The 12,954-nt window shown below is 41.2% G+C and overlaps 1 protein-coding gene across 1 annotated transcript in view; it reads right to left on the reverse strand.

Moving 5' to 3' along the window:
* FBXO10 (F-box protein 10) overlaps window positions 1–12,954 on the reverse strand; it is a 144,075-nt gene that overhangs the window by 20,062 nt on the left and 111,059 nt on the right. Inside the window, exon 8 of the mRNA XM_075825559.1 lies at window positions 8,729–8,881. Within this exon, the coding sequence (XP_075681674.1) occupies window positions 8,729–8,881 (153 nt within the window). The remainder of the gene's footprint in view (window positions 1–8,728; window positions 8,882–12,954) is intronic.

A 12,954-nucleotide genomic window follows, 5' to 3' on the forward strand; every position in this document is an offset into this window, starting at 1 on the left:
TAATTTTGAAAAAAAAGTGTTTTCACTGTGTAAAAGTAGTAAAACATACAAAAACTATATAAATTTGGTATCGTTACAATCGCAACAACCCGCTGAATAAACTTATTGTTATTTATACCAATAGGTAAACGGCGTCAATTTAAGACGCAAAAAAGTGTGGGGAAATTTCTGGTTTTTTTCTATTCCCCCCCCAAAAAAAAGTTTATAAAAGTTAGTCAATAAATTCTACGTACCCCAAAATGGTGCTATTAAAAAATACAACTTGTCCTGCAAAAAACAAGACCTTATACAGCTATGTCGACGCAAAAATAAAAAAAGTGTATAGCTCTTTGAATGAGACGATGGAAAAACGTAAAAAATGGCTTGGTCATTAACATCTAAAATAGGCTAGTCATTAAGGGGTTAAACAAATGCACCAATATAGTCCAAATTCTACGTAACATCCACTTTTTTTGGCGTAACATTAATGTGCTTTAAGTTTTACTATTTTTTACTGTTTAAATTGCAGGGTAGTGCAAATGTGTTTGGGTTTTTGCCTTAGCAACATATGTAGGATCCTAAAAATAGGAATGGCAGTAAAAAAGTTAGGTCAGCAGAAGAGTATTCGTAAATATCAGAGGTCATGCCTTTTAACAGTACATTTACCGCTCACCCATTCAACCTGTGAGTTGTCACAGTACATCAATGTTTGTTATGTTACAAAGGTAATCCCACTAGATTAACAATTCTGCCAAGATAGTAATTTTGAGTCTGATACCGCTTAATAGATTTTTTTTTTAAAGCTTCATAACTGATGCAATTTTCTTTAAGCACCCTATTTTCATTTTGTAGTTATGGTTTTATCCACTGAAAACGCACTCTCCTACCCTTTCACATTACTTTACTGTTACGAAGTGACACTCTTCATGGTACTTGTACTCTGGTAATAGAAGGTCTTGAAATAAGGTGGCTGAACAATTTCAGAAAAACATGGGAAACTACTGCCACTTCACTAGATAAAACGGAACATTCTGTTTCAGCACACACTAAAAACGCTGAGCTTGGGCTCTGTTCTGATCACCCGGGAAATATATTATGGCCATCGTTCAGCGCCATGTGATGTTTGTTCATCTGCTACAATTAGGCTTGCTCCGTGTGACAGAGGACAACATAATACAATCACTGTCTAGACAAAACGTAACTGGCGGGGAACAATGCCACAACGTTCATTATTCTTGTCCGCTCAGTACGAATGCTAGTCACATATTAGTGTTGGTGCGGAAATAGAAGATTACTGTAAAGTAGTGAACCACACTTTTATTAGCACTAACTGGTTATGCAATGTGTTGACATAAAATAATAATCTGAAATCAAACGTTAATATTTCCAATAATTCACTGTATTTCAAAGATGTATTCAATTATGCTCCCACAATATAACAATTTTAAAGGATTCACTGGTGTGATATATGAGTAAAATATAACATTTATTTATAACTCTCTAAAAACAGGGGTACAATCACCACTGTGAAAAAGCCCCACCGTGTGTATAAGAACGTATTAAATAGTAAACACTGAGTTCTAATTCAATTGTGAACCTCCTATAGCTCAGTGTTCAACAAGAATATCAATACGGAATCAGCATTTGAAAAGTGGGCATAACAATAGTCTTGACCCTAATTCACACTAGAGTCCGTGATAACCGCACCGGAAGCTCCTAGTGTTGAGGTAAACAAACAATGCTAGTGTTCCCTATGCTAAAAAATTCCTATTCACAACCGACCCTACGCGTTTCAATACTCATCATCAGGGGTCTGTAGCTTGGTCACTCTGGCCGGGATGCCAGCGATATTTAGTTCAGCAGCAGGTATTCTGCTGTACACCACGGAAGCATGCTCGCATAGATGTCAGCGGCATCATATAAGTTGAACTGGTTAAATGACCTGTATAGCACCTGTATAGCCTGTTTTTCACATCCGAGGTGCATCCGTGCTCTGCGCTGCGGGATGCGATATCACGCATCCCCATAGACTAGAGTCTATGTAGGGATGCGTGAAGCGTGATAAGATAGGACATGTCCTATTTTCTCACAGACCCTTCACACAGTCCGTTGAAACAACGGCCGTGTGAACGGCCACATTGAATTATATAGGTCCATGTTCGTGTGAATACGGCTGTTTTTTTCCCTGACCTTCAATATCTCTGGAGTTCCGGAGATATTGGCCACTGTTGTGTTGGCTCCCTCTTTGCTAATTTGCTGTAATTAGCAAACATGGTGGTGTTAGCGTCCCTGCCTCTAGTGCTGACCAATCAGCGCGAGGCAGTTTGAGGGTAGTTCACGTCCTGTTGGCAAACTACAGCAAATTAGCCTAGAGGGAGCCAACAAACCAGTGGGGCATATCTCTGGAACGTGGGGAGTCTAGAAAAAAACCAGTGCTGGAATCAGGAAGAGAGCGCTATTCAGGTCTGCTAACCAGTTCAACTTATATAACCTAGTGATAGGTCCTCTTTAAACCTCTAAAAGGGAAATTGCTAATAGTAGTGGAGAGCCCCCTTAAAAAATATTTTTTTTATATATATCAAATGACTATGTCCTGGCAGGGAACATTTATAAGTGAGGTTCTTAGACACATCTGTTCACATCTGTGTTGTTTATTTCTGTTCTTCACCGTCATAGGAGCAGAACAACGAGAACGATGGCAGTGACTGATCCGTTGAATGATGGACACCAACGGCACCTTACTGACACCTTTGACTACAACGTGGTCCATTGGGTTGCTGTCATTTTACCAGACAAAATAGCTCTGCATTCTAATTTGTCTGGAATTTTTGATCAGATCTGCGACATCGGCTCCTAATGTGAACACAGCCTTAGTGCAGTGAACCTTTCACTACCCCAGACATGTGCAGCTGAGTGCACCAAGTTATAGGTGCTGCTGCAGCAGTCTCTGGGGCACGTTGAGTTAGCTGTGTAGTCTAAGCCATTCTGGAGATAACGGTGCCATTATAATTGGCGCCCAATATGTAAATTAGCCCCTGTACTGTCAGAGGGGCGTTTCTGTACATGGACAGGAAAGGGGGCGATAGTCTGAGCTCTGACACTGTCCAATCAGCTGCGGACAGTGTCAGAGCGGCCTCAACTGTGTGATCTCTATGCTGCGTCCCCACATTCTGAGAGCCATAACTTTTTTATTTTTTAGTTTTTAATGGTACATACAACTTTTTGATCACTTTTTATAAAGAAAATTTTAAGAGCTAAGGTGACCAAAAAAACAGCAATGTTTAAAACATTTTACGGCGTTCACCGTGCGAGCTAAATAATGGTATCCTGTAATAGTTCTGACTTTTATGGATACGGTGATACCAATTTTGTTCATTTTTTACATTACTTTAGAGGAAAAATAGGCAAAGGGGAGTTTAACGTTTAATATTGTTTTGTTCTTTTGTACATTACTGAAACCTTTATTTTACACTTATTAGTCCCCCTAGGGAATTTGAACCAGCGATCAAATTCAGCACGGGAGCCCACTTCATACTTCACCAGGACGTGAAGTTACATCTAGGTGCGTGAAGGGGTTAATGTGAATGTGTGAAGAGACTGAATGACTATCAATAAAAAGCCTGTTGAAACAATTGGATACGCGAACATAAAATAATCGTTGGTCGTTCTGACATTGTCGTATGTAGACATGAATCATTTGATTGATGGCAGATAAGTGACATTGTTAAATTGGCATCCAAACCACAAATTTTTATAGATTATTGAGAAGATAACGCTGTGTGTAAATACTAGTCTAGAATTGGTATTCGATCGCTTACAGCAATCATATCGAAGATCGCTAATATGAATATCTGCTCCTGTAAATGGACCTTATGGAGCTCTTGCTCCTGGTGTGTGTAAATTCTTGGATCTTGTAACGGCTTGAGATTCTCGGGACAGCCAGAGATTAGTACCCCAAACAGCACACTAAACCTTTCTTTTTTTTATCTAGAAATATATCCAAACCCTACTTGAAGAAGAGTTCTCCCAATTTCCTTCTCCTTAAAGTGGCTATGTCAATTCTTAAAAGCTACCATATCTGAGGAAAGTACAGTATATGATACAGGGGGAGATGCGGAGCTTGGGTAAATATGGGTATTGTATTAGTGGAGGGCTGTCAATCAATGTTTGTGGGTGTCAATTGTCAAAAATATAGGAAACAGGAGTCACAGGCTTTCTCTAGGAGTCCAGGCAGCATTGAAAACACAATCAAATCATTGAAATCTATGTATCTCAAAGCTCATCATCTCCTCTTCTATCTTATGCTGTCCTCAGATAGGGTAGCGTAGGAGACCCGACAGAGCCACTTTAAGCGGCGAGTGGAATGCATTTCATTTGACAAAACTAATTCTTATTTGTCAATTTTCTGCCAAATATCTTAATTTGCTCATGTCAGCTATTAAGGCCCCATTCACATATGTCCGTCAATCCGGTTTTGTTTGTTTGCCAGAACTGATCTCATGCTTACCTATGGGAGCAGCTTTGGAATCTGATACATCAGTTTTGATGCATTCAGCGTTTTTACGTCAGGCTATGGACACCGGAGCAGGGCACAACGTGGTGTCTGGCGCAGGCATAAAACAACTAGCCGGACGCAACGAACATATGTGAACCCTGCCTAAGAAAATATGTCGTGCTGACTCTATTGCACACAGCTTTATGTTATTTGCAGTTACAGACTAAGTACTTCATGTAAAACTTTATATGATTATAAATAAATTAAATCGCATTGGTCCCATGACAGAACTTTGGCATGCACTATTGAACCACTCTCTGCACAGAATTCTTCATGGCATTTTCTATACAAATACAAGCTGAATTATCTGGACAAATTAACTTTGGTTAAAATAATAAGTGCTTGTAGTAAATGCGGAAGAATATTCCCAATATACACCTCTATTCACCAGCATGCTTAAATTAGAATAGATCGGTTTTCTTTTCTAAAACCACACTCCTTGTTTCTATAATATTTCTTCATTACATTTTTGGTCTCTTCCAATTCTCTCAATACTTTCCCAATAGAGATATTATACTCTAGCGTACAAATGGTTGGAATATTTTAAGAGTTGATACTTTTGTCAAGATAATATTGTTAGCAGCCATTACGGCAGTGTCCTAATGGCAAACGCTTTGACGCGGTGTTGGCACATTTTTTTTTTCTTTTTATTGTAGGAAAATAATAAAATAATTCTGGAGCATCTTTTCTTAGAACTGTACGTTGTGCCATTCCTCCTGAAAATGTAGAAGTTAAAAACCGGGTGTTACCTTTCCTCTTATCAATAGGGCCTGTCTCTTCACAGTCTGACACGGTCAATACTGATTGGACAGTAGTCCGGCATAAATGGTCTATAGTTTATGGCCAATTTTCTGGTACATTGACAAATAAAAGACTAATTGCTAATGGATTGAAAACTAGTGGACTGAAGTATTCGTTTTATACTAGTCTATTAGTACCAGACTCCTCAGTAAGGATTAGTAATAATAGGCCAATATGACATATAATAACAGATCTTCGTACTATTTCTGGCTTAAACATCCTAATGTCAGCTGCAGAAATATCCTTATATTCAATTTGCAACAATAGGTGTAAAAAGGGCTCCATAGGAAAAGTCAAATTGGGTACCTCTCCTCTATGTATGAACTTAGGACGATCACCTTGGATTCTCTGAAACGCTTCTGCTCCACATGAACATCACTCTATACCACCTGTCACCCGACCTCAGATTTTAGGGTCTGTAAGTGGCACTCCGATAAGAGACAACTCAGTTCCAGGTCCTTCAACATCACAAACAAAACTGCAGCCGTGTGGCTTGTCTTTTTAATTATAGGTACAACATTGTTTAACAAAGCCCATGCAGAAAATAACCTGGTTTTATTAAACTTTTTTTTCAATATGACTTTATGATATTTTGTATACTTTAATATTAAATGTCATATAAGTTATGGCATATGTACCCAATGTTGCAGGCATTACATAACCTAGGGAATCTCAATCTTTTTCTACCGGGTCTCACCATTGGTTGCAGTTCATACCAAACCATTTTTAAAAATTACCTCAATTTATCTTAAAGGGATAGTGTCATGATTTTTTTTTTAAATTAATTTATGTGTTTTTATTTAATAAAATATTATATTGACTATTTTTTCTCACACAATGTTTTTTTATTAACACTTTCTTACAGTACTGGGGGCTGCCATGTTTTATTTAATCTGTGTATGTGTCTCTTAACTCATACACAGATGGAATACGGCAGCTACAGTGCATAGGACACAATGAACGGCTCCCGTCCATTGGATCCTCTGCTTCTGCTATCGCACTCTGTACTGCACAAGCGCAGTTCAGAGCGACCCCACATAGAAGCTGGGTTGTAGGGGGAATTCCAGCGCCAATATGAAGACCGACGGCATTGCAGGTAAGGTGGGAGTGTCTGTCTGTCCCTCTCTCACAGCCCCCCCTCTCACGCCCCCCACCCGGAGTATGCACGGGCGCCGCTGATCCTTTATAGCCGCTTATCAGCTGTTTTGAAGAATCAGCGGCGAGCACCCCCCCCACACACAAATCCCCCCAAACATGCAACAGCGCCACACACTACCCCACCCCACTGTTCTTATTTACGCAACTTTTTTTTTTTTAAATGCTTGCGTAAAAAACTAACGGTTCGCTTTCCTCTTGATGTAAATGGGAAGCTTAATCAAGCGTTTGACGCTTTTTTCGAGTGTTTTTTGACGCATTTTGTGTGTGCTTTTTGACGCATAATTAAAACTCCCATTGACTATGGGAACATTTGGCACGTTTTACGTGCAAAGGAATTGACGCGACACTTATTTACACAACGCGTTTTTTAAAAAAACGCATGTGTAAAAAAGCGCATTGTATGTACTAACAGCGCACTTTACCAATTATGTAAATGAAAAGCGTAATCAAGCGTAAAATGCGCAAAAAAAAAAAGTGGCAAATACACGCCGTGTGAACCGCTCAACTAAAAAGACTAGTGGGAGTGGCTATTATTATTTAAAGCACCTGCTCACACTCCTTTATCAGCGTTTCTGACCTGGCTGTGTCCATTTGTAAGTATGGCCTTTTTTGGTGTTTTTGTATATATGTCCCCTTGTTTTTATCTGTTTTGTCTGTGCATGGAGGAACATTCAGTTCCAGTTAGGGACTCGCAAGTCTGGGGATCCTTGTCGTGGATTGCGAGCTTGCGTCCTTTTGGCCAAAATGATCACTAATACCCCAGGTATTTTTCATTACTACGTATATTCGCTTCTCTTGGACACAGCCGGGTCTTTGATGCTGGGAGAGCATGGTGTGTTGTTGTTTGGCATAGCAAGCAGGGTAGCCCGCTCTATGAATTATCAAGGCGTCACAAATAGGCTTCTACCTGGCTATACACGTTGTGCCTCATGACGTACACACTATCCCTCCACGTTTCACACACTTGCACCCCATTATCCATTTATTTCTATTGAGGCACTTCTCATTACTGCCCCCTATATTTCACTTATAGTATTACACTTGCATACACACTATTCATTTATTATTTCTTACTACACCTCCCATGCACCACACACACCACTCCCCTCAAGACTAGTGGGAGTGGCTATTATTATTTAAAGCACCTGCTCACACTCCTTTATCAGCGTTTCTGACCTGGCTGTGTCCATTTGTAAGTATGGCCTTTTTCCGTGTTTTTTGTATATGTCCCCTTGTTTTTATCTGTTTTGTCATTCACTTCACTTTCATCATTCTTAGGGTATGTGCACACACAAAATCAAAAACGTCTGAAAATACGGAGCGGTTTTCAAAGGAAAACTGCTCCTGATTTTCAGACGTTTTTTTTTAGCAACTCCATGCCGGAACAGAACGCTGTATTTCCCATTGAAATCAATGGGCAGATTTTTGGAGGCCTTCTGCTTCGCATTTTTACGGCCCAAAAAATTGGCCGAAAATAAGCTGTGTGAACATACCTGCGAAAAACGCGAGTTTGATTAAAAAACGACTGAAAATCAGGAGTTTTTTCCCTTGAAAACAGCTCCGTATTTTCAGAAGTTTTTTTAGTAAGCGTGTGAACATACCCTTAGCCTTTTGGTGTGTCCTATAGCTTCTGCCAGCTGCCATTTGTACAATCACTCAAAAAATGGCAGTTGGACAATGCTTAGCAATTTGAAGACACCTTTTCCTGGCTTGTAGCCAAAAATAGGGAGGGGGGTGAGATTTCCTCCCACATTTACGGCAGCTGTGAGTCAGGTTGCTTTGCCTTATTCAACTTGCTGTAATTCTGGGAAGTGCTCCTTCTGGTGGCCAACATAGGAAAACATGTCAAATTATTATTTAAATTTGTAATACTTTCCACCATGTGGAAGAAAAAAATAAAAATACAGCAAAAAAATAAAAAATAAAAAAAAACTTGAAAAATAGAATAGAAATAAGGAACTTACTTAAAAAAAAAAAAAAATTGAATTTGCAACACATTCCCTTTAAAGTCAACTGAAGCAGGTAGATTATTAAAATAAGCACAAAAAGAGTCTGTTTTGTTGCTAAACCAGAGATATTGGTGCAGCCATAGAAAAGGATATGCAGTATATGATCACATCTGTCAAAATTGCCTCCCTAGCTGCCCCTCACAAACAACTGGTGGGCACCTCCCTTGTGAGGCCCACCTCACAGTTTGAGAAGTACTGATCTAAAAGATATGCCAGATAAGTTTACCATAAATAGTGTTTCCTTCAATAAGACCTTTGCCTCGTTCTCCTACAACCACTCCGTCAGAATAGCCACAGCATATAAGGTTACTTCTGAGAACTGGGTCACCACCTCTTCGGATGTCCACTCCACCCCACTGGTTTTCACGGATGACATTTTCTGACAAAACAAAATTTCTTTCAGTTCTTACAATGTGCACAAAACAACAGAAAGGTGACAGGTTCTCATTTGATTAACTCTTTAAAAACATGAAGGATAAAACATTGTATTTTCAGTCTCCCAGACTCAAGGGTTCTGGCCAGCAGCCCCTTTTCTTCTTTCTTAAAAAATTCCCACAAGACTTTAAAACATGTTACGGACTATTTTAACTCTTTTTTCTTTTCGGTTATTCCTGGAAGTGCACAATGAATGAATATTAGGCCGTTGTAAGAAATGAATATCAAATTTTAAAATATCATACAAACTAGGGATGTCACGATACCAGAATTTGGACTTCGATACCGATACTTCGTTTAGTATTGCGATTTCGATACCAATTCGATACTTTGCCAACAGTAATAAAAATAAAATTCTTCCATTTTCTGATGTGAGACGCGGAGTGTGATGAAGAATTAAACCTTCATGTGCCTCACATTAATAGTAATTAACCCCATCATGTTTCTCAGTTATAATAGGTTAATGTGTAAGGTACATGATGGGGTTAATTACTATTAATGTGAGGCACATGGAGGTTAAACTAATCACACATTGTGCCCCACAATAAGTGATAGAAAGCAGTTTTTATTTTATTTTTTACAGCGTACACATCAGAAATGATGCAAAAAAATTGTTGTGCAGGTTATTACGGCTGCGCCAATACTGAATGTGTATATTTTATGTATTGAGACTTATTTTAATGATTATTGTAAAAAAGGTGTATGTGTATTTTTATTTTATTTAACATTACTTTATGTTTTTACTTTATTTTTTAAACTTTAATGTACTGGCATATATCTATATTACAGTACATTAGCCTGTGTGCTGATAGTACACAGGCGGCAGTTAGGATATACCCAAGTATGCCTTAACAACAGGAAATATGGTAGGACAGCCCTTGGGTCCTTCAATGGACCCTGGGCTATCTGCCCATATATGGTATGGCCCTCAATCGCGTCACAGGGATTCCCTGTGACACGATCCAAGGGGCATCCCCCCTTCTCACTTTCCTCTTGAATGCTGCAGTCAGCTTTGATTGCAGCATTAACGGGAATAACGGATTAGAGGTTTCTCTGATCTCCGCCGTTATAGAGCGTGGCTGTGTAATACAGTCATTGCCCCGCTCCTGACATGAAGTGCGTGGTCAGCATGAGGTGATGCGGCCAGCGCTGCACTAATGAGCGGCGGTTCAGGCACTGAGGACAGAACATGGGGGTGTTTTGTAGTGCGCCCGCCATGTTTGGTCTTCAGTGCCGCCGGTCATTAGAGCAGCACTGGCCGCATCGCATCATCCTGACCCCGCGCACTTGTTATCAGGACTCAGGAGCGGGGCAATAACTGTATTACACAGCCGCAGCCTCGCTCTCATACATTCATGTGTTACAATGCTGAGCTGTGCGGCTGCGCAGCTAAGTATCGAAATACATGAAATAATGGTATCGAACCGTTTGGGGATGCAGAGTATCGAAGTTTCGATGCATCGTGCATCCCGAATACAAACAATAGCATTTATGTGTTAATGATAATAGTTATTCATGAAGAGGTCCTATCAGCTGTCAAAACTTCAGTCCTCCATCCTTAGGGCCTATTTAGACGAGAATTATTCAGGCCCGTGTGCTGTCTGAGTCTATACCCAACTTAACACTGATAGATTAAAGCCAATGGGCTCATTCACATTTTCCGCACACAATGTTGGCCGTGCAGAGAAAAATCGCAGCATGCACTACGTTCATCCAATTCTTATTGTAGACAAGTCAACGTGTCCTAGAGGAGAAAAAAAATTGTCCGGGCAGCATACGGACAATTCAAGTGCGATCTGTTTTTCATGGATGGGTTGAAAGGAGACGCTGAAAAATAAGCAGGAAGTTTCCTTTGACAGACGTGAAAAAGTGATGATCCCTGATGCTACTTGGACGTTAAAAACGGATACACAGAACGCACTCTGACCCAATACTGATTGAACTCTGATGTAAAGTCGTCCGTTTTCCACTGAATAAACACTAACTAGTTTTACAATGCTCGTCTGAATGCAGCCTAAGGGCTCATTCAGACAAACGTGAATAACGTCCGTGTGCTGCGCATGGAAATCACGCGCAGCACACGAACCCAATGATTTCTATGGGGCCGTTCACACATGCAGGAGTTTTCACGCAGCGAGAGTCCGTTGTGTGAAACTCACTGCATGTCTTATATTGGTTCGTTATCATTGAAGTCACTGGGTGCATGAAAACCACGCACCGCACACCAATTCAATTGAAAATAAAAAAAAATTAAAAAAAGATGTGCTTTGCGAGTGTGTGAATAATGCATGTCACACGCAAAGCACACTGATGCGTAACGCAACAAATACAGACCAGATTCACGCGCGTTTTTAATACACGTGAATCTGAAACACTCGTGTGAATGTGGCCTTAGTTTGATAGTAGTGTGTCTTAACTGGCATCTCATTTGAAATTAAGTATTATTTGTATGTGTGAGTTAGATCTAGATTGACATTTATCCCTACCCTGCTGATCTTTCCTCTGTAGCTCGACCATTGTACATTTCTCAGGACACAAAATATGTATCTGCTGTCTAGTACTCTGTATTTCACATCCTGGACCAGGGCCAGCTTCAGGTTTATGCGGGCCCTTGGGCGACACAGACTTAGTGGGCCCCTTTGCATGGGAACTCATGGCAGAAAACTTCACTTTGTGCCCCCATATAGAAGTTAGGCCCCCAGATTTCAACCCCTTAAATTTAGTGCCCTATGTAGATAGTGCCACACAGCCGCCCTCCCAGGCAGTGCCATGCAGCTCCTCTTCCCAGGTAGTGTCACACAACTCCCCTCCCTGGTACTGCCACACAGCAACCCTCCCTGGTAGCGCCACACAACACCCTGTAGATTGCGATATACAGCCCCTCCTGTAGATCGCGCCATACAGGCCCACCCTTGTGTAGTGCCATACAGCCCCCTGTAGGTAGCGCCATACAGCCCCCCTCTTGTAGAAAGTGCCCTACAGCCACATCCTTGTAGATCGCACCATATAGCTCCCCCATGGATAGCGCCATACAGCCCAACCAGTAGATAGCACCATACAGACCCCCTCCTGTAGGTGGAGCCATATAGCGACCCCCTCCTGTAGATGGTGCCATATATAGCGACCCCCCTCCTGTAGATGGCGCCATATAGCGACCCCAAACAAATAAAACAAAAAAACTTGATAGGCTGCAGGCCAAACGTGACCTGTAGCCTAGTAAATGGCAGAAAAGGGCCGCGTAGCAGCATCATGCCGCAGGCCCTGTAGCAGCCGCTATGGCTGCTACAGCGGTAGTTACGATGCCTTCTAGAAGCAGAATCTCTGGCAAGAGCATAGTCAACGCTCTGGTCGGGGATTCCACTCCTGGAGGAGCCATGATGCCGGACCTGGACCATAGCAATATCAAGTAAATATCCTTCAGTGCTTTCATTATATCATCCAGATTTGTTTTTGAAATGTGTTGACAGAATATTTTTTTTACAAAAGTTGCTGCCGACAGATGTCTTGTCCTGAATTGCATTATTAAAGCCCTTCCCGCATTTTCACATAGATGCACGTCGGGGAATGCAGCCTGCTCGCACATTCCCACGTGCACGTACGTGATGGAGATGCAGAAGCTGTGCCCGCACGATCGCCGCGGGAGCCCGGCTATGACTGACATCCAGGCTACCGCTACAACTGCCGAGATAACTGCCGTTTAACCCATTAAACGCCGCAGTCAATAGCGACTGCCGCATTTAAATCTATTGACAAAGGGAGGGAGCTCATCGGCAGCCCGCGAATGCGATCTCCGGCCGCCAACGGGTTTGCCATGGCAGCTGGGTGTCTAACAAAGAACCCCAGGCCTGCCCTGGCTGTATGCCTATTAGGCTGTGCTAGAGGCATGGCCTAATAGATTGCCTGTCAGTTTTGCACTGACAGTATACCAAAGCATTATTGCCTAAGTATACCAAAGCATTATATCTGCGATCAGAAGATCGCATGGTAAAGTCCCCTAGTGGAACCATATAAAAAAAT

The sequence above is a fragment of the Rhinoderma darwinii genome, chromosome 1 (genome assembly GCF_050947455.1).
Source record: "Rhinoderma darwinii isolate aRhiDar2 chromosome 1, aRhiDar2.hap1, whole genome shotgun sequence".
Classification (NCBI taxonomy): domain Eukaryota; kingdom Metazoa; phylum Chordata; class Amphibia; order Anura; family Rhinodermatidae; genus Rhinoderma; species Rhinoderma darwinii.